We start from the raw sequence: 22,060 nt of genomic DNA on the forward strand, positions 1-22,060 counted from the left end.
AGCTGCATGAGCCGTGGGGGTGCAAAAAGCCCCACAGCGCCATGGCTACTGTGGATGTGGTCCCTGAAGTGCAGGCTGTGGGGCAGGCTGGATGGATGGAGCTGTATGTGATACAGCTGCTCCCTCAGTACAAATGGGATTTAGGATGAGGAGCCCCCTGGGGACCACTTGGCCAGGCCCCTGCTCCCTCAGCTCCTCTCCAAGCTGATGTGCTGGGTTTTGCCTCTTTGAGACCTCCAACTTCTCCCTTTGTCTTACTGTCCCTGTGGGAGGCCCACACCGGACCTCCAGCCCGTCTCCCGGGGCAGTGGGAATGGGGCGGACGGTTGCTGGGCACGGTGCATGGTTTCAGTATTTGAAGCTGCTTCCTGCCGAGGTGGGTTTCGCTGTGTGCTGGGCTGTGTTCAGCGTTCTGGGGGCAGGGGTTACTGACGGTAACCATGGGGACAGCTGTGCTTTCTGGACTTCAAATCACTTCCCTGCCTCTGCAGCGGGGGATGCTGGGAGTAACCAACCTGCCTGTTCTTGCTGCTGCTGGCCTTCGGTTCTTGGGCCATTCCTTGTCCCCTGCACCCGGCCCTGGGGTCCAAGCCGCTGGCTCAGCCGCGTCAGCGGGGGAGGTGCTATCTGAGCTGGAGGCACTGGGGGGGCCAGCTCGCAAGTGTGACAAATTGGGGGGAGGGGGTTAATAGGTGCCTGTATAAGAAAAAGCCCCAAATATCAGGACTGCCCCTATGCAGTGGAGACAGCTGGGGTGGAGCTCGGGGTAGCTGTGGCGCCCTCGGTAGCAGCCCGGGTGGCTTTGCCTTCTCACAGCAAATGGCCGAGAAGCTGTGGCCGGGGGTGGGTGGCTGGCAGGGGGAAGGTACGACTGACCCAGGCTCTTCCAGGGGGAGAAGGGAAGCTGCCGGTCCCGCTGAGGAGTGCAGCGGCTGGATCTCGGCGTGCAAAAGGAGCAGAAATTTCCTTTTGCTTTCAGAGAATGCCAGGGCTGGGTCCCCCAGCGCAGGGGCAGCCCAAAGGGAGATGCTGTGACTATGAAGTGGGGGGGGAGAAGCTGGACTGCAGGAGCCCCCCGATACCTGACAGCAAGGTGGGGCTGGGCTCTGCTTGTTGAGGCTCCACCCTGGGTGTTTTCCATCCAGCCAAAGGGGAATCAAAACAGTGTCTGCCCAGACTGCGTGCGGGGAGAGCCTGGCCCTGCAGGAGCTGGGCACTGCAGCTCCAACGCCTCCCCAGCTCCCTGCATCTGCCTTTTCCTAGACCATCTCCTCGGTGGGGGGGGGTGCAGCTGCCCATTGCCCCTGCGGCAGCTGTGCAGGGCCGTGCCTGTGGTGGTGCTGAGAGGGGCAGCAGCCAGCCCGGAGGTCAAGCTGGGTCTGGAAGCAGCGTCATTGCTGCACAGATATGACTGACTGGGAAAGGCAGCCCTGAGAGCTGCTGCAGAGCGTCTCTGGCCGGGGTGGTGGGTGGTGAAGCGATGCCAGCGCTGCTGTGGGGTGGATGCTGTGAAGGTAAAAGGTAGACCGGGGTTTGACCACGGACTAGCTGATTTCCCGGAGGATAGCTCCATCAGTGGCGATTGGCCAAGGTGGTTCGGCACGCAGCCTCATGTGCTGGGTGTCTCCAAGCCTCTGCCCGCCAGAAGCTGGGACTGGACGATGGGGCGGGCTCGCGCGATGAATTACGCTGCTCTGGGCTGGCCTCCTTTAAACTGCCTCGCTCTGCGGCTGCCCCTGCCCTGGGTTTCCTTGCCACAGATCCTGGCACTGCCTGCTGATCCAACAGCCGGAAATCTCGGGGGGGGGGGAGGGAAATCCTGCTGGGGAAACTGAGCAATACAAGGTGGCTAGCTTTTCCTCTGGCCCCAGACTCCGTGGTCCTTTCAGAAGCCAGTTCAAATGCACCCCCTGGACTGGGCCCTTCGTGGACTTTGTCTCTGCCCCCTCCCCCCCCCCAGCTCATGGCCTCCTGCCCTGCCGCCTAGATGGTGCTGGGAGCCTCCTGCTAGAGCGTTTAAACATCCACCACATCAGTTAGCATCGACCCTTCCTCCTCCAGCGCCCCGGCTGCCCTTTGGCCGTGGCTGGGATTTCTGCACCCCGACTTTCTGGGGCAGCATGCGCCCCTTGGCTCAGCAATCACCTTTAATTAATTTCTTTCCCCTGGACCGTCAGTGCTCAGCAAAGCGCACCTCCCTTTGGATACAGCCCTGCCCCCCAACTCATGCCTCATCAGACTGATGAACCCCGTCCGGGCAATACGCCAGCCCTGCCGCAACGCTCCAGCCTGACGCACAGCGGGGGCATTATTAGGCTGCCCACAGCACCCTTGATCCTGGGTTCACGCAGGGGAGTCTCACCTGGGCAGCCCAGTTACTCGTTTACGTCTCATCCCACCATGTGTCTCTCGCCCTGAGGGTACTACTGGGGCGGGGTAGTGGGGAATGGGGCTTCATGCTGGAGATGTGCTGGGGCTGGGTCGACAGCCTGCCCTATAGCGCTAGCCCCACGGAGCCCAGCTCAGCTCACCCATGGGGCAGTTACAGGGTGACGCTCACAGGTTGTACGTCCCTACATGGGGAACAGCTATTGACTAATGGGCACTGCAGGCTGCAGGGAAACCCAGCGAGCACAAGCCAGTGGCTGGCATTTGACACCCCCCCCCCACACACACTTGGTCTACACGACAGGTAGGAGAAGGTACAGCAGCTCCTGGCTGTCAGCCCCAGCAGCTGGGCTCACAGCTGGAGCTGCTCCCCTCCCCCCCCCCCACACACACACCTGCCCTGAGGCTGACCGTGAGTCAGGGTGTGGCTCCGTGTCTCGGTGGCCAGAGGCTGTCAGCCGGCGCTGGCGCTGAAATGTGAGCTACGAGCAGCTGTGAACCCGCTCAGCCCGGCAGTGTCACGGCTGGTAGGTCCCTGCTCTGACCCAGCCCTGCCGGGGACACTCAGCTGTGAGCCCTGGGCTGGGGGGGGGCCCTGTGTGCACAGCGCCCACCTGCCAGCTGGGTGGGGGCCAGCTGAGGGCACGCTCCTGCCGCGCTGGGCCTGGGTTAACACACCCACTGCTCTGGTTTTTTTAAACAGCTTTTCCTCTAGTTCACGACTGGGAACACGCTGGGGACGCCTGGCAATGCCGCCTGCGCGGAGCAGAGGCCGTAAGACCAGGTCGTACCCTCCTGTGTTAACAGCCGCTGCCGTCTTCCCCCACAGCCGGGCTGGGAGTCAGGGCCAGGGCCCAGTCCAGCACTGACCATGCCGCTCTCAGCCCGCACCCACTGTGTGCAGCTACCGCTGGAGCTGGCATTAGCTGGACACTAGTTCAGGACACGCCGTGACCGTCTTGTTGTGCCGCTGTGACACCGCTACTGCCGCCCAGGCCAGAGGTGGCTGCATTTCAGTGCTTGGCAAAGCCAACCCCCTACGTGAGCTCCCCAGGCCCCAGCGGGAGGATCAGACGTAATTAGCTAATTCCAGAAACATTCTTCCAGAGGCTTAGATGGAAAAAAAACAAACAAACCAACGTTACTGACATGTTTTTGAGCAGTTCGGCCCTCAGCTGCTGACTGCACCTGGGAAAATGCACAGCTGACCACCCCCCCGACCCCTGGGAGTGTCTGTCGGCCACAGGGAATGGGGCACAGGGCCTGGCACTGGCTGGTTTCAGAAAACCAAACGGGGCCTTTCCCCCTTCAGGTCATTGGACTGGCTGGTGCGACTGGGGCATTGACATACAGGCACTTCACCCCTAAAACGACACGGTGGCATGCAGGGAAATCCTGCCGACAGGTTCAGGCACCAGTCCCTGGCCCCACTCCCGGCGCTAGTTCTGGGTGGCTCCACACTAAAGAAGAATAAAAAGCAAAAGCCAGTTTTTGGTGCAAACTCAGAAGATACAAGAGAAAAAAGAATCAAACAAAAACTCTGGTTTATTTACAAAGAAAAGCAAAAACAACACGTCAAATCCAGGATTATTTACAACACCACAAGGAGGCGAGTGGATGTGCAAGGCTGAGGAGATGGTGGCACAGGTGGTGGGGATGGAGGGAATTTTCCCTGGGCTCGAGGGAGAGCTGAAAGAGGTTAAACATACCAGGCGACTGTTAAAAAAGGGCACAAGTCCAGAGCCAAACAAGAGCTGACTTAGCAGGACCAGCTAGTCTCACGCCGGTGTTGAGGGTAACCGCTGTGGGGGCCTCTCTCCTCTAAGAGGGGCTTGTAAACGACAAACGGAGCTGGAGCAAAAAGACCGGAAAAGAGCCTGAACCGTTAGTGGGCAGAGAAAATGGAAGAGGAGATTATTTATCTGACACTGGGAAGGTGTCGCAGGCTGGAAAGCAGAGCAGATTGGGACACGCCTACTGGACTGAGTGTGCAGAGACAGTCTGGGGACTTCAGTCGCTTTGACCTCGGAGAGCGTGTCTTCCATCGCAGAGGGGAGCTGGGACGAGGAAGAGAAAACAGCAATGAGAGGTGCTGCTACGGCACGAGACTGAGACCAGCTGTACGCTAGAAAGTTGTCAGCTCAGCTCTGTAGGCCCAGGGGTGTGAGAAAACCACCCTCCCAGCCGGCACGGCTATGCTGGCAAACACCCGCGGAGACGCAGCAGTCCTGACCAACAGGGGCTGGTGTTACTGGGCTGACAGAAAAACTCCTCCTCTGCTGCACGTCCGCTAGGGACAGCTGTCCCGGCATAAACAAGGCCAGGGAGACAGCTGGGTCCCCAGATGACTCTGATCAGGGCAGCCAGCACACAGAGAACAGAGCAAGCCCCCCTCCCCAGCGACATGATCCCAGCCAGATCCCGATCGCACCTGCAGCAGGAGGCTATTTTTTCTTAAGCGAGCCCTTCAGTTTCTCCTTGTCGGACGATCGCTGCTTCCACATTTTCTCCTCTTTCTTTCCTTTGGCGTTGTGCAAGTTTTCATAAAGTGTTGGTTCCTCCTTCTGCCTGAGAAACAGCGAGAGCCAGGGAGGTGAGCAGGGACCGGAGAGTCAGGGGGGCAGCACCAGAACGGGGGGAGGCAGAGTGGTGGCGGGGAAGGGCATGGCTAATACCCAGGAGCGTGGAGACTCCTGTTTTGCCACAGCTCTTACTTGGAGGACTTCCGGGAGGCCTTGGCGTGCTGGTTCTTCATCGCAGGCGGGTACGCGATGTTCCCGTATTCAGACTCTTTGAGCTTCCCCTTCTGAGACTGCAGGAGAGAGAAAACGAGGCGAGAGGACTGTAGAATGGGAGAGAGCACGGCGCTGGGACGGGGCAAAGGGCAGATGCCTCGTAGCCCCTCGTGCCAGGCTAGGGGGCGAGGCAATGGGGCTGTGACAGACAGCACCTCCCGCAGTACGGCATCTCCTGGGGGCAGTGCACAGAGCTCCCCCCTCTCACCTGCATGACATCCAGCTTCTTCTTGGTGGTGTCTATGAACTGGCTGATGGCCATGTAGATGAATTTATACTGGGCCTCGGTCTGCACCATTCCTGACCGCTGGTCCCGCACCATCTGAATGGTCTTCTGGATGTCTATGTCGCAGTCCAGCCCTGAGGTGATGCATTGGGGGACAGGCAGAGGCAGGGATGGGCTGGGAGCTGCTGTGACCACATACCTATCTCCAGCCTGCGAGGTCACCACACAAAACCCTGGCGGAGCCTCGTCCCAGCCTCCTCAGGGGGGGAGGACACACTGGCACCTTCAGCCCTCAATTCCCTTCTCTCTGGCTTCCAGCCTGCCTGCCTGCCTCTGAGTCAGGCTATGGCAGCGCCCAGTGGGAATGCCAATCCCCGGGCAACGCCAGAGCTCCGCTGACTGGCCGGTTATATCCCCCGTGAGCCACTGCTGTCAGGTGGCAGGCAGCCCGCCGGCTTCGCCAGGCTTCCACCCACTGGCCGGCGTGAGCCCCCTTCATCCCGGCTCAGCCCTGGGCGCACGGTGGGCAGCAGGGCCGTTGGCAAAGGGGTGTGCTCGCTCCCACCCCCTTCCATGCAGACCCTGGGATATTCAGGCAACTCCTTCCTCACCCACATGCCTGAAATTTCCCAACTAGTGAAGTGCCCTTCAGGATGCAGCTGGCGGAGAAGACTGGCCAGGGGGCAGAGCCCCGTGGGTAAAGCAGGGGCCTGGGGAGCATCTTACCCTTGGTGGAGATTGTATCCACTATCATGTCGATGACGATGATGGTCCCGGTGCGGCCAATCCCAGCGCTGCGCAGGAGGGCACAAGCGGAAGACAGGAGCTGTCAGTACTGTCTATACACATTCCTCCGGCACCTTACAGCCACGGGGCATCCCAGGCTGTAGGTGCACAGAGGGCCTGCGCGTGCCGCGACAATGCAGCCACCTCTGGGGTGGGGCGCTGCATTGTCTAGCAGCTGCACAGAAACACTGCACATGGAGTTTAGGGCAGGAAAGGAGAACTGGATCTCCAACCTGCGTGTGGGGGTGGATTTAGGGAGGCGAAATGGACACGCCAGCACAAAGGGATTCACTCGTTAGTCACAGGGAATGGACGTGATCTTTAATGACTGCGATCAGTCAGGATGTCCCATGACCGAGGCCACCTCCAGCAACACACTGCCCCCAACAGCACGCGTGGCACTGGGGGAGGCCACCCCCTGCCGCGTCACCCAGCCCGTTCCCAGCAGCACAGCAGCAGGGGCACTGCCCATCCCGGCCCCCAGACCCACCTGCAGTGCACCACTATGGGCCCAGCCCCAGGGATACTCTCTTGTTTCTGGTTGATTTGCTCCAGGAAGCTAAGCACCCCTCCAGGCTCGCTGGGGACTCCGTGGTCCGGCCAGCTCAGGTACTGGTACTGCCAGATCTCGCGCACAGCCTCACACTAGGGGGTGACAAAACACACACGTGGCAGATTGTTCTCCTTTCCACCCCATCCTCCCCTCATAGCCCCCAGCCCCGCAGGACCCCGTCCTGCACAACAAAGGGACCGAGGGCCTCTCCCCTCTGGCATCCACACTGAGAACGGGCAAACGTATTTCCCGCACAAGGCATGACAGAGAGAGGGGAACAGTATTCGGTCAGTGCAGCCCTCCTGCTGGACTAGAACAGGCGGCTAGGGGTGAAAGCGCCCATGCTCCATTCCCTGCCAGTCTCCCACTCGCCTCCCAAACCAGGGGCCGGACTGGACCCAGTACCCTAGAGGCTAAGGGTCCCGTTTCTCTTCGCCTAATGCCACCTGAAACGCCACAGTCATTAATTCCTAACCTTAAAGGCTTGGCCACAATCAAGTACCAGGAGCAGTGAATGTTCGGGGCGTGACACTCACGTTGTTGACTGGGGAGATACAGAGCTTGCGAAGTTTGTAGTCCAGAGCACCATGCTCCCCGGTATTCTCCACCACATAGGGACCGTACTCTCTGCTGCTGCCCTCCTCTGGCCAGTAGGGGACACACTTGTTCTGTCAGGAAACAAGAAGAAAAGGGAGTGAAAGAAAGAGACTAAGAAGAAAAACCCCAGGGAGAAAGAAACCGGTAAAGTGGTGAGTGGCTGGAGGGGACAGGAGGAGGGACAGGGACAAGAAGCCCGTGAGACACCTACCCTCCCTTTCTCCACCTCCCGTGTGGTCATCACGATGATGCGGGAGTTTTCCTGCCACACCATCTGCCAGAAATCTTTGACGGTGGCGTCCAGGCAGCCCTGGCTGGCGATGTAGGGCTTGGTGAATTCCTCTGGGCTGATCAGCTTGTTCTGCAGAGGGGCGAACGGACAAGGGCACGTCAGGGGGTTCCAGGGACCGGGGTCCCGTGCCCCATCCCCGCCAAGCCGTGGCCGTGTTTCCGGAGGCTCACCGTGATGTAGTTAGCGTTGATATAATCCGCGCCTGGGATATTGGGGTCCCTGTCTTGCAGGATGACTCGAGAGTGATCAACTGGGGAGGCAAGGCAGGGGTTAACACAGCACCGAGGAGTCCCCCCGCCCCAAAATTCAGCCCATGTAGCCCACTCCTGACACTCTGATCAATCCAGTGGGCTCCTCAAACCCTGTGCCCCCCCCCACCCTGTATCAAACCAACAGACCCATATAACGGAGTGCTCCCCACCTCCCCTGGGTGTTGGATCAGACCAATGGGCCCGTCTGTCCTGACCTGAGCACGCACCCCACCCCACGGCCATGAAGAAGAGGCAATGCCTCCCACTAAATCCTCTATGGTCTGAAACACCCAGTCGGGTGCCCCTGGTAGCACTGCCCTGCTGGAGGGCAAACAACCCCCGGCCCAGCGGAGCTGCCTCTGGGGCGACTCTAGGCAGGGATCTGTGTGGCAGCCCCCCTCACGCTGAGGCAGGAGCGTGCAGCCTCTGATTCGCTTCCTGATGGGAGGGCAGGACTCACAGGGCAGGATGTTCTTGTACCGGTTCTTTCCCTTGTTCTCAGGTCTCTGCCCCTCATGCCGATCAAACAGGTGCTTGGCCTCCTGTTTCTGCAGGCTCTAAACGGGGAGGAGGGGAACCATTAGGGCAGCACAACTGGTTGTGGCTGGTGTGGGGGGGATCTGAGGGACAGGGGAGCACAGAGAAGAAGGATGGTCCAGTAGCTAGAGCCTGGGAGACGCGTGAGAGCCAGTTCCAGGTCCCTGCCCTCCACAGCCTTCCTGGGCTTCCGTTCCCCCGCTGCAAAATGGGGCTGGCAGCGCCGCCCTCGCTCACAGGAGCGCGGGGACAATAAACGCACTGAAACATTGTGAGGGGCTCAGACTCTGGTGACGGGGGTCAGGAACAGAGCTTCCCTGACAGAGAGAGAGCCTCCGAGATGGAGGGGGGTGGTGGTACATCCATTCCTGGAGTAGGGAAAGAGGAGGCGATTGGGAGCAGCGTCTCCCAGAAGGACGTGAAGACAAGCACCACACCACCACTCACGTCAAACTCCTCCCAGAATCCGGCCTTGGTGGTCTCCTCGGCCAGGCCCCGCTTGTTCAGCTCCTGCACTCGGTTCTCGATGTCTGCCGCGTTCACGCGGGTGGCGTAATAGGGCTGGGCAGGGGAGAAGGGAAAGCCTCGGTAAGGGGAGGGGGAGGACAGAGCTGGACACATGCCGTAGACAGGGACAGAGGGTGAAGCCCTCAGAAGTATCCCCGGCACCAGGGTCCCACTTACCTGTCTCAGGTACACATAGGATCCGGACAACTCCTCAATGTGAGTCTTCTTGAAATGCTCCACCAGGTCTGCCAAGGTGTCGAACATCTCAGCACCTCCAACGGTGTATCTCCCGTTCTGGAGCGAGTAAGGAAGTGTTATTCACACCTCCTGACGTATCATACAACCAGTGCCAGGAGAGATTGTTACACTGGAGTGTGAAGCCCTGTTGAGTTTGGAGCACTGCATCTCCAGAGGTGTGTGTCGCACCCTCCCGCCATGATGGGCAACTGAGAGCTTGTTCTGGTGACCTCAGACTTGGTAAGGCGGTGAGCTGATCCCAGGTGAGTGGAAGCCCGAGAAGTCAACTTCCCCGCAGCTCTTGTTTAAGATCAGTTGGTTTGTTTCTCCTGCACAGTCACTCCACTATCCCGAACCCACCATATGCTCACGCCATGGAGCGAGAGGAGACCTAGTAATGTCGGGGTTGATCTCATCCACCAGGCCAGACTCAGGAACCCCAACAAGGTCTCCTCTCCTGCTTCTCATCACAGCTCAGTAGCTCATTTCTGGAACTCCCTATAGAGCCCCGGGGGCCAGAAACAACTGACCTTCCTCCTCTCCACCGTCTTCCTCTCTGGCTTGCCTGGGTCACACTTTCTTCCCTGTCCCAGGTGCGTAACGGTCTGGTTAAATCTCCAGATTTTCCTCTCCTTCCCTAGCACATTCGAGCACCTGGCGCTGGCCTGTGAGGCTCTGCACATCCCTGCTCCCTCCATTGCTCCCCACGCCCCACAGCTTCCTTCCTGTCCTCCGGCCACCTGTGTCGGCGATGGACTCCGTCCTCACCCCGGATGCTCCCCCCACAGGCACTGCTCTCAGAGCAGGCACGGAGTTAAGGGACCCCCGTGGGTGATGCTAGGCAGCCCAGATGTCATGGATTTCACATACTGTTGGATACAAAAACATTCCAGCACTTTCTAAATCTTCCCGTTGGTAAAAACAGATCAAAGAGGTGTGTAGCTGGCAGAGAAATGTCTCCGTCCCTCCCTCTGCTTGCTCCCTTCCCTGCCCCCCGCCCCACCCTCTCACCTCACACATGATCTTGACGTGGGTGACCTTGAGCCGGGCCCCAGGGGCGCTGGCAGCCCCAGCTGGTGGGGCCTCGGGCCCTGTTTTGGGTTGATCCGTCAGGACAGACAGGACAAAGTCACCGGGTTTGCTGAGGCTCTCGCGCACCAGGAAGGTCCAGGGGGTGGCCTTGGACTGGAGCAGAGACTCAGCTGCTGGGCCGGACAGATGCCCATGGTACCACCTGGGGGAAGATGGGAGAGGGTCAGCCAAGAGCTGGGGGGACTGGAGGGCCAGAGGGAAGCCCAGGGAGGGCCAGGGCCTGGAGCACATGAGGACCAGGGATGGGAGAAAGAAGTGGAGGGACCAGGAGTTAGTGGGCAATACGTGGAAGGTGCCTGTGGCTGAGTGGAGCCGGGAGGGACAGGACCGGAGGGGCACCGAGGTGGCAGGTGAGCCAGGGGCAGGGAGCCTGAGGAAAGCTAAGTGAAAGAGAGGTGTAATCGTTGTGTGACTCGGAGGGGCTGTTAAGAGCTGACGCTGTATTTTCTGGCCTGGTCCCCACCCGGGCCTGAGGCTAACACAGCAGGGCTCGCTACCCAGTCACAGTATCATGTAATGATGCTCCCATGAGACCCCCACTACTCACTGCAGGGCCCAGCCAGGGTCAGGATCCAGTGACCTAAGTAGCTACATTTACAGTTCCAGTTCCCCCTTTATTTGGGAAATCAAACATAATACAAACACCCAGCCCAGTACAGCCAGTCCAATATCACATACAGCTGGCCTGTCTAGGCTGACTGATCTGCGTAAATAACCTGATCCCCTTGACACGGGAGAGGGTTATTCTGATTCTGATTGGACATCTGTCATCAGCTCTGCTCTCTGAACTGCGATGGCTTTCGGATAACACAGCCACTTTCTGCTCCCAGAAGAGGTCCTTCAGCGGTGAGCTGTCTGACCATTGAGGTATATTGGTCTGTGTTTACTGCTCCTGGTAGTTTTCATTGTCAGTCACTAGGCATGGGTTTTACTTCTCCCATTGCACAAGTCTTCTGGGTGTCCCCTAGATACACAGAGCCCGTGGAAACCCCTTAGATTTGTCTATATGTCTTCTGTTCCTCCTGTAGGACTGGCCGTCAGGAGAGGCTATGACACAACCTCTCTGTGAGTGGCGTAGTTGTTGACAAGGTTTCCATCCCCTTCCTGTTTGGAATTCACATTCTCTCCCTCTTGCAATGGGGTGACTCTAGCATTCTTGTCAGTTTTTCTTCTGTTGCAGTTTCCTGGTGCGTGGCTCTTTTGTAACCACTCAGGGTCAATGGTCTCTGGCTGAAGAAGTCCATTAGTTGGTGGCACTAAGGTTTGTGTTCATGGGTCTCTGAACGGGTAACTCTACGGAAGCCTATGAGGTGAGTTGTGATAGGGATAGTTGTGATAAACGGGGATCCCATGAATCTGCCAGGACCCTTTTTAGTTTGATTCTCAAGTTCTTTGCTATTTGTAACAACACTTCTGCTAAATGACTGTCTTTGAGTGCACATAAGGGCGTGGCATGAGAAGCTGAACTGAAACGTTAACGCAGGGAGCAGAAATGAGCCACTCAAATTCTCTGCTACTTGCGTGTCGAATCCCATGGTGAGCTCAGTGCTTCACAATGGTATTACCTTGCTACTCAGAGTGATCTGCAACAGCTCAGTCTTTTAAAAAGCTGAGTATTTGCTCACTAATAAGAGGTTCCCATTTAGTTTTAGTAGATCTGATTCTACCTTAGACCAAGGGTGATCATGTATCTCGTGGTGTCAGCTGTCCCTTTGCATTTGGCTTCCTGTACTGATGGTGGTACTGTATTTAAATGTTATTATCTTTGTGGCGGAATTTGAGTTCAGCTGGACGAGGCCACCTCCAGCTCTCTTCTGCAATCTTAGTACCCAGCTGGAGGCCGTGGATTATGATCAGCACCTCTGATCTCATGCTGTGTTGTAACACAATGTCCTTTGTTCAGGATCCCATCAACAACAATTTCCTCTCCATGATCCCAGTCTGCTTGGGGGTCCCAGGCTGCTCCTCTTGACCATCCAGCTAGAACGACTTTCTCAGCTGCTGTAAGCTGGGGTCGCTTTGTGTTTTCTTACTTGAGTTTGTCAAGTTTTCTTTCAGAAGCAGCTGGTAAATGAATCCTGTTTACTTCAGTCTCCTCTTCCTGAGGCCACTCACAGGCAGGTTTGACGTGGTCATGAGCTTCGCCCACCCCTCGTTCACAATTCCACACTCCCGTCCTGACGTCCAGGCTGTGCTTCAGTGGTTGCTGTAATGTGGCTTCCAACTTTTCATGGCCTGTTTTTACCTTGAACAATTTCTGCCCGTAAACAGATCAATGAAACCACCCACAAACCCAAACAATTCCCAACGTTTCATCTGAACCGGCGCGTGGGGCTGTGCTGACTCGGTACTTTGAAAGCACCCAGTGCTGGCTGATCGCCTGGCATGTCAGCCTGGGGGCAGAGGGAGCTGTTTGTCACACACACATGCAGAGGAGGTAACGCTGGGGCCGGGCACTGAAGAACACCTCACCACTGCTTACAAGAGCTGGCCTGTCCTCAGACACCTGGCGCTGGCACAGGCGCCTCCAGCTCGGGGGCTCTGAGGGGGATGGAGGCAGCTCTTCCTCCATTGCTCTGTCTCATTGCAGGGCTGGGCCTCTGTGCTCCCCCTCTGCAGAGAGGAAACAGTTAACCCCCCTGGGGCCCAGCACAGGGAAGCCACGTGATGGAAAATCTCTCAGGGAGAGTGAGAAAAGGAGCTTTCGTAAGAGCTGGGGGGAGGGAAGTTTCCAACCGCAGTGGGAAGGGAGGAAGCTGCAGAGCCCCCAGCCAAACCGACCGCAGGAGACAAACCTGCTGAGGGGGACACACGTGCTGCTCCCATCCCCGTCCCCACACAGGGCTGCAGCCCTGCCCTAGGGGTGTGTGTGTGTGGGGGGGACGCTGTGGGACAGCCACCCACCGCCAGGGGTCTGAGAGCACAGCACAGTGCAAACCACCTGATTTGATTTAGGGAGGCAGTGCCAAAGGCATATGCAAAGAGGGAGGAACTGGAATAGCAGGGACCGAGGTCCATCAGCGGGGCGGTGTGGGGCGCCCAGGCCTGGACTGGCAGGGGCTGCAGGGCGGGATGGAGGGGCCCTGGCTCACACGCCCTGTGTTACATGAAGGCCTCTTCTTGTAACTAGCATCACCATTTTCACTTTTAGCAACAAGATATAAATAGCAAACCAGCGAGACGGAGGAAGTCAGTGTTACCAAATATAAGCTGGGCCCATATTGAAATTTCACAGACTTGCACGCGAAGGCATGGGGCGGGGGGCATTTGTTACTTAACGCGTTCTCGGGTGGGGGCAGAGCTATCCCCTCGGTCCCAGACAGTCTGGTACCAAGACTGTGTTCAGGGGGGGGAGGAGCCACACCAAGGGGATTAGCCCCGCAGTCCCCCCCCGTCAGCAGCATCCAGGCGCACAGGACGAGGCAAGGCGGGGGGAGAGGGCGTTGGGCATTAGCCCCTCAGTGGAAGACTCATCGCTGTTCTGCTCACTCCATACCTCTCTGTGGTGGGATCGGAGCAGTTCAGAGGATACCTCAGGTCTATTACGGTGCCATCTTTATCCTGTAGCGAGCCCTGCTGCTGCGTGTAGTACTCCACCAGTTCAGACAACGTGGCAAACTTCTCCCCTCCGTAGAGATCATAATAATCCCCCGTGTTCTGGATACGAATGTGGGTCACTTGGTCACCTACCCTGAGGGATGAGGCAGAGAGAAGTCTGGTAAAGGCGAGGGTCAGGAAAAGGGCAAGGGAAAGAGAAGTAAAGTCCCTCTCACAGGACAGGGTGCAGGGGATGGGACCAGGAGGTGGGGATGGCGGGTGGATCACACAGCAATGCCCCTCGTGTATGCTTTGGGCATGGGCAGGATGAAGGGAAGGATGGATGGGGCTGGAACGCACGGCCCCCATGCATCCTGGAGGTGCTGCAGGCGGGACGGGGCCACGGGGCAGAGAGCGAAGCATCCTCATATCCCTGGGATGGCAACAGCGTGGCAGGATGGGGTCCGCGTTACGCACCTGACGGAGAGGGAGAAGTCGCCCTGGTTCTTTCGACTGGGTCTAGCCAAGAAGCTTCCATGAACTCCTCGGCTCTTGAGTAAGGCCTCAGCCTCCAGTCCACTCAGGTCACGGTGGAACCACCTGCGGGAGAGCAGAAAAGCAGGAAAGAGTGAATGCCACAGAGAGAGAAAGGGTCTGACGGACAGAGGACATGCAGCCGTATCCCTAGGAGGGGTCCGTACCGCGAGCAGAGTGGTGCCCCCCAAGGATCCCAACACTTGAGGGGGTTGGACAAGAGGCGGCAAGATACAGAGACTGGGAAGGTCCCTGTCACATACCCCTGAGATGTGACCCCAGCCCCAGCCCCAGGAAAGGACTGTACCAGGGGGTGGGTGGGACAGAGCAAACAAGATGATCCCCCGTCACCAGTCCCACACCCGCCACCTTCTCAGCTCCCCTCTTACCTCACCATCCTCAAGGGAGAGCAGCCGGGGGGCTGAGTAGCTACAACCAAAGGAACTTGAAAAATGTAAAGAAAAGAGCTTTTAAGGCTGGCAAGAAAAGGGAAGTCAGCGTCGGCTGTCTCTGCTCGACTCCCTACTGCTGAGCTCCCTCTGCGCGACTCCGGCCATGCACCTCTCCGGGGTCTACCTCGCTCAGGCCATCTACCTCACGCCGACTCCGCCTGCCCTTCGCTCCCCATCTCACACACGCTCTCCCCGTGGCGGGGCACAAACAGAAGCAGGGCAAGTGCGTTGCTCAGACAGCACACAACTCAGGGAACAGGAAGTGTCACTGAGCCATCCGTTCCTCAGCCCTGAGCGGCTTTGCACAAACTTCTGCTTCTCCTTTTGGCTTTTTTTTCCCTCCCTTTTTCTTCTCAGTTATTCATGGTGTGTTCCCTGCCCACCCGCCGGGGGGTTACCCCAGCGAGCTCTTCTCTAGCCCTGTCTACACTCACGCGTTTGGGCTTTGTAACTCCCGTCCCCACCAACGTGTCAGTAACGAACTTCACACCAAACACACACAGCTTCTTGCACCGGTGCAGAGCAGACCATGCCGTTGTTGCAACTGGTCCGGAGTCACTGCACAGCTGCCGGGTCAAAGCAGACCGCGAGCACCGGCCCAGCAGTGCAGTGGTGCCACTAGTCCCATCCCCCCACGTTTGATGCCCACGGAACGGCTGGAAGGTAAGCTGCTCCAGGCAGGTCCGAACGCACTGGAGACTGCGCGCCGCTATTCTCAGCTATGGAGCTGAGCTGAGCGCCTCACCAGCCTGATTGAGAGCACCCGCACAACACTCCTGCAAGGCAGGGAAGTGTGGTTCCCACGGATACAGATGGGAAACTGAGGCACAAGGTACACTCAGTGACTTGCCCAAGGAGTCTGTGGCAGAGCTGGGAACTGACCCCAGGTCCCCCAAATTTCAGTCCTGTGCTCTAACCACAAGACCATCCTTCCGTGCTCTCCCTGGCCTCGACCATCCTTTCGGGAGGTGCCCGTGAGACGAAGAGCATCAGTGGATGAGCCAGGGCACCGTTCAGGGTGCAGCACATATAGCGACACCACCAAATGGCACCTGCATCACCTGGTGCAAGCAGAGTCCAAATACAGCATGTTAAGGCCAAAGTGGCTGACCTGGGGCTGCCGAGAGAATTACTTATAACTATGGCATGTAGGGATGTTGTAGAGCAGGGCCACCCCAGAACTGACTTTCCCAATCCTCCATCTGAGGGTGAGAACTAGCGGGGGTCGAAGAGATGGGCTTCATCTTCCGACAGCAGTACAGGAGGCTGGTCCTTCCCTGTGGCACAAGCAGGGTGCTCCAGAAGAGGAGGATACAGATCGAGAGGGACACCATGAGTGTTCTGTGGAGATCTGGTTATTCAAATATGGAGATCTGGTGACTGTAAGAACGTCTCCATTGACTTTGCTACTAGATACAAAGGCGGCAGATCCCACAAGACATGGAGACAGACTACTAGTGATGGCTGAGGAGGAGCCGGTGGTACACTCTGAAACCAATGACACAGGGAAGTGCAGGAGAGAAGTCCTGGAAGCTAAATTTAGATTGCTAGAAAGAATGCGTAGGCCCAGAGGCTCTGCAGCAGCTTCCTCTGAAACACTTCCACTTCCACACAAACGGCCAACTAGGCCAGGGGAACGTCAGAGTCTGAACGCATGGCTGTGAAGCTGATGTTAAGAAGAGGGTTTACATTTATCAGGCGCAGGAATTCGATGCGGGGAGGGGGAAGGGAGAGCACTTATACAAGGAACGGGCCGCACCTTAGCCAAGGTGGAACTAGATTACCAGCACAGAAAATAATAAAGTTTGGGGAATTGTTTCAGTTAGGACTCGGCAGAAGCCAATAGGTGCTAAAGAGCACTCAGGTCAGACTGAGACATCTGGTTAGAGAGATCCGTGATTCAAAGGCATCACTATCCAGAAAAGCGTCGGACAGAAATGACAGGGGCGCTGTAGCAGGGGCAGGTTTAGACCACAGAGATCATTTCTGATAACTCACTAGGGTATCAGAACAAGGAGTTAAACAGCAATAGCAAAAATAAAATCGACCAGTATGTCTGTACTCAGATGCAAAGCTGAAAGTGGAAGTGAGGTGACTCAGAAAGCCTGAAACAGGTCTGACTGACAAATCAGTGAGATGCCGTAGTGCCTGGCTGTGAACTATCAAGAGAGGTGAGATTAGATGGTAGAGGGAAGGGAGTGGTGCTAGACCCACTAGATTCCACAGAATCCACTCGGATGAACTATTCTGAGTGGAGCAGACCACCCGGAAGAATTTGTATGGCTCCAAGTCACAGGTCATAAGACTACACATATACAAGCAGGGTTACGCTCCCAGTCTCCAGGTCAGGGAAAGGTTGTTGAGTGCACAGTGGTGAGGGAGATAACAGAGGCAACAAAGTCTAATAAAATACTACGAAGGGTGATTTCCACTGAGCACATGTCACAATGGGACAAGGTTTGGAGAAGCAATTTCTCGGTACGTTACAGGATTGCTTCTTGGAACAGGTGGCACTAGAGCACACACAAGGAGATGCTATTCTCAAGTTAGCTCTATGGAGTTAGTTCAAGAAGTGTAACGGAACCACTAAATAATAATTACATTATGGTTACTATGTTAATAATGGAAAAACAATTCTAATTACACACATATAATGATGGGTCCTAAATTAGCTGTTACCACTCCAGAAAGAGCTCTTGGCATCAGTCCTCTCAGAACTTCAGCTCAATGCTCAGCAGCGTCATAAAAGCTAATAGCATGCCAGGAATTATTAGGACAGGGATAGAAAATAAGACAGAAAATATCGTAATGCTACTGTATAAATCCATACCTTGAATTGCCCCATCTCAAAAGAACATAGCGGTCTGGAAAAGGTTCAGAGAAGGGCAAAAAAGATCTAAAGAGCATGGAACAGCTTTCATATGTGGAGAGACTAAAAAGATTAGGGCTGTTAAACTTAGAAAAGAGATTAATGAAAGGGGGATATAATAGAGGTCTATGGAGACATGAATGGTGTGGGAAAAAATGAACAGAGAAGTGTTATTTACCCTCTCCCACATTACAAAAGCCAGTGGTCATCCAAAGAAATTAACAGGCGGCAGGTTTAATATAAAGAAGAGGAAGTACTTTTTACACAAACACGCAATTAGCCTGTGGAACTCATTGCCAGGGGATGTGACAGCCAAAAGTATAACTGGGTTCAAAAAAGAACTAGACAAGTTCATGGAGGACAGGTCCATCAATCATGGGTATTAGCCAAGATGGTCAGGGATGTAACCCCATGCTCAGGGTGACTCTAATCCTCTGACTGCCAGAGGGGAAGACAGAAGTAGATCTCTCCAAAAATTGCCCTGTTCTGTACACTCCCTCTGAAGCTCTGGTACTGACTACTCCTGGAGACACGATACTGGGCTAGATAGATCATTGGTCTGACCCAGTCTGGCTGTTCTCATGTTCTTAATAAATTCATAGATTCCAAGGCCAGAAGGAACCATTATGCTCTTCTAGTCTGCCCACCTGTGTAACACAGACCAGAGAATTTCACCTAGTGATTCCTGTATCCAGCCCACACCACAAACTGGCCCGGTGACAGTAAAGGAGGATTAAAAATAAACGAGGATGCTAGTCAACAGGGCCATAAGGTCAAAGTAAAGCAATTAAAGTCTTTAAATTCACAACAGAGGCAATTTAAGTGAGCATAAGGCAGGCTGACCCTTAAGTAAGAGAGGAAGCCGGAAGGCAAGAAATAAGCCTGTATGGCGAAATGGCAAAGGTCAAAGAGGTTCTTGAGTTAAACAGGTATCCCTCCAAAAATGGAAATCTAAGACCAGCAAAGCCACCTGGAAGAAGCATAAACTGTAGCAGACAAAATGGGACTTAGGAGGATGGAGATGGAAACTGAAATGCAAATAGCCAAAGATACAAAAAAAAAAAAATGTCTTCAAGTACATCAAAAGCAAGAAGCCTGACAAACAATTGGTACAAAGAGTAATTGAGGGGGATAAGGATATTGCAGGAAAGACATTTTTTGCATGAGTCGTCACCATTCAGAACATTGGGGAGACGTAATAAAGCTGAGGCACTGCCAGCGGCTGAGGTCTCAAAAGAGGAGATGCTGGAACAAACTGATACATTAAAAAGCAGCAAGTCACCAGGAGCCGATGACACATCCATTCTAAGGAATTAAAGACTGGAGGGGCTGAACTGCTCATTAGAATATGCACTCTCTTTAAAATCAGCAACTATGCTGGAGGGTAGCAATGTACCTACCCTTGAAAAAAGACGCTAGGAGTGATCCTGGGGAATTACAGACCAGAGTCTCACTTCTGTACCAGGAAAACTGGCTGAAACGATCATTAAAAATAGCATGATAAACCCTCTGTGTGAACATAACAAACAGGGACAAACCGCCACAGCTTCTGCAGAGGAAAATCTGTTATAATTCTTTGAATTTATCAAGACAAAAGTGGATTAAGGAGAACTGGTTGACATAGCTTTCAAAAAACCTTTTTCAAAGGCCCTCGCAGGAGGCTGTGGAGGAAAGCAAGTGCCACGGCGTGAGAGGCAATGTTTTATCATGGCATGGAAATGGCCTCAGAGAAACAAAGAGTAGAATCAATGGGCAGTTTACACCATGGCACAGGGCTAGGAGTGGAATGCCCCATGGTTCTGTCCTGGGACTGTTTAACGGATTTCTTACCGATCTGACAGAGAGAGTGAGCAGTCAGGTGGTACCGTAGCGTAGACACTTCCTACGGTGACAGAAGGGTTTTTTCCCTCAGTGTAAATCCAAGGCCTCTCTAAGGGCTTCTCTACACTTAAAATGCTGCAGTGGTACAGCTGTGCCATGGCAGTGCTTCAGTGAAGACACGACCTACGACAACAGGTGAGGTTCTCCTGTCGGTGTAGGTAATCCACCTCCCTGAGAAGTGGTACCTCGGTTGACCTAGAACTGTCTAAACTGGAGCTTAGATTGGTTTAACTGCAACACTCAGGTGTGTGGATTTTTCACACCCCTGAGCAACAGTTATACCTCCACTAGGAAATTAGGTCAACCCGATGTAAGAGGCAATAGCTAGGTCAGTGGAAGAATCCTTACTGGGGATTACAACCTAACTCCTGTGCCCAGGCTGCAAAATGGTTCACAGCCCTGAGCAGCAGAGCTAGGTCAATCTAATGTTTACGGGTAGAGCAGGCCAAAGAGCAAGCGGTAAAGAGGCACAGAGAAGAAAAGTTACTTGCTCATGGTAACTCAGCGAGTCAGTGCCAGAACCTAGAACAGAAACCTGGTCTCCGGACTCCTTATCCAGCAACTTATCCACCTGCCTAGGCTGTCTGTCTAATAACAGTAATGGCTTGGATCGTGATGGCGAACCAGGCATTCCTACGCCAGACGAGCCAGGGGACTGCCAATGACAACGAAAGGCAGCTAATGTAAAGCTGAGACAAGGAATTTATTTTTTTAAGTACAATGTGTTGTTAGTCTGTGGAATTCGGTGCTGCCAACTGCCATACCAAGGGCTTGTGTGCGGTGTAGTTGTAGCCGTGTCAGGCCCAGGATATTAGCGAGACAAGGCGGGTGAGGTAATATCTTGTATTCAACCAACTTCTGTTGGTGAAGAGCTGAAGAAGGCTTCTGTGTGGCTCTAAAGCTTGCCTCCCTCACCCAGAGAAGTTGGTCCAATACAAAGATATTCCCTCACCCAGCTTGTCTCTCTAACACCTCGGGTTTTTAGCAGGAGTCATAGAAGGACATGACATTTATATGGATAACAAGAACATCTGCATTTACATTAGATAAGAAAAACATTACATAAGAAAAAATAGGACAGGAAGTCTCCTGCCTCTGAACATAAGCTGAGCACGAAGGTGAGTTAGAAAGAAACTTCTCCTGGAAACAAGTTATTGCACAATAAACTAGGGGTGGTTTCTGCACCTTCATCTGAAGCAATTGGCTGTGGCCACTGTCAGAGACAGGAGACTGGACCAGACAGACCACTCAGCTGACCCGATCTGCTATGTGCGTGCTCTGCCTGGTCCTTCCTCCGGAGGAGAAAAAAGGGAGAGTGGAGGACAGATGGGAAGGCTGAGCATTGGAGCTATGCCCCAGTGTTCTTGTGCCTTGGGCAGGGAGGGAGAGGAGAGACCTCGCCAAGAGAAGGGTTCTCATTTCATCCTCGCTGGTAGTTCTACAGCGCTAAGGACTTTAATTCCTAGTGTACTGACTGTGGGTTAGAGGTCAGCAGAACTAGAGGTCTACAGAATTCAGACCTGCTTCCAGCTGTCCTTTCAGAACAATCCCGCTGCCACCCCTTTTAGCTGCACAGGAAACACGCTGAAGGCGCCTTCCTGCAATGCTGTCTGCTGGAGTCTGCAGAGCACCCGTCTGGTGAGTGTCGGAGCTCCTGGGCTCTAGTCCCAGCTCCGGAAGGGGAGCGTTGAGTGATTAGAGTGGGGAGAGGACTGGCAAGATTCAGGGGTTGTAGTCACGACTCTGCTTTTGACTAGCTGTGGGACATGGGCAAGTCCCTTCGCCTCTCTGTGTCTCAGTGCAAACTAGCCTTTTGCTAGGGTGAGTAGGACTGACCCCAATACAGCCCTGCTGAATCTCATTGCTCCCGCTGCCCTATAGCCCCCTTGCCCAGTCCTCTAGGGTCCTCTTTCCCCACCTCTCTCTCACTTCCTAGCTATCTATTTCTTCCATCACAGGCCCCTTTTATCAGACCCTAAAACCAAGAAACCCCCTAGAGAAATACACTCACCCACAGGATGGCATCAGGTTCCCAGCTGTAGGGCTCCCCACTGAGAAGGGAGGAATGAGAGAGGCCAAAGGGGATGGAGTGCGGCAGCCCTCAGCCAGAGGATCCTAGTAAAAAGGAGATAAACAACACTGAAGGTACCGAGGAAACAGGCAGAATTTCCTGGGGTAGGTGTGCAGGACTGAAATCGTAACAGACCCGGGGTGGGGGTAGCGTGGCTCATCCTATAGGGCCTGAGCCAAGAGGGTTAACGGAGTCGACATTCCTAGCTCCAGGCTGGTAAGAGTCCCCTGATTCACCTGTGTCTAATCCAGTCAGGTGAGGCTCTGCATGCCACTTACCTCTCCAGCCCTAATACCCCACACCCCACGTGGTCACAGGAGTTGGGGGTGAGGTGGGGCAGGGGGAGGAGGAAGCCTGAGCTCAGGCAAGCAGGCCCAGGACAAAGGGCTTCCTTCTCACCACTTGCAAATCTCTCCCTGAGCCGTAGTTAATAAATAGATAAGAGGGTGGGGGAG

General features: G+C 55.1%; 1 protein-coding gene across 3 annotated transcripts; it reads right to left on the reverse strand.

The window, feature by feature from the left end:
• Positions 1-3,915: 3,915 nt before the first annotated feature.
• PTPN6 (protein tyrosine phosphatase non-receptor type 6) lies at positions 3,916-22,022 on the reverse strand. Of its 3 annotated transcripts, XM_067545893.1 has the most exons (18): positions 21,884-21,902; positions 21,546-21,649; positions 14,722-14,776; positions 14,276-14,398; positions 13,758-13,952; positions 10,181-10,403; positions 9,110-9,226; positions 8,873-8,986; positions 8,349-8,445; positions 7,808-7,887; positions 7,557-7,706; positions 7,285-7,416; positions 6,686-6,840; positions 6,136-6,203; positions 5,392-5,543; positions 5,103-5,200; positions 4,820-4,956; positions 3,916-4,445 (listed from the first exon to the last, which is right to left on the reverse strand). In XM_067545893.1, the coding sequence occupies exons 3-17, from the start codon at positions 14,727-14,729 to the stop codon at positions 4,833-4,835; spliced, it is 1,836 nt and encodes a 611-aa protein (XP_067401994.1). In that variant the 5' UTR covers positions 14,730-14,776; positions 21,546-21,649; positions 21,884-21,902; the 3' UTR covers positions 3,916-4,445; positions 4,820-4,832. The 3 variants fall into 3 exon arrangements, with proteins under 3 accessions (XP_067401994.1, XP_067401992.1, XP_067401993.1); XM_067545891.1 differs by lacking the exon at positions 14,722-14,776 and having other exon boundaries at positions 21,884-22,022; XM_067545892.1 differs by lacking the exons at positions 21,546-21,649; positions 21,884-21,902 and having other exon boundaries at positions 14,722-18,634.
• Positions 22,023-22,060: the final 38 nt, after the last annotated feature.

Source organism: Emydura macquarii, unplaced genomic scaffold (genome assembly GCF_026122565.2).
Source record: "Emydura macquarii macquarii isolate MOO-44397 ecotype Brisbane River unplaced genomic scaffold, CSIRO-AGI_Emac_v2 contig_1119, whole genome shotgun sequence".
Classification (NCBI taxonomy): Eukaryota; Metazoa; Chordata; order Testudines; family Chelidae; genus Emydura; species Emydura macquarii.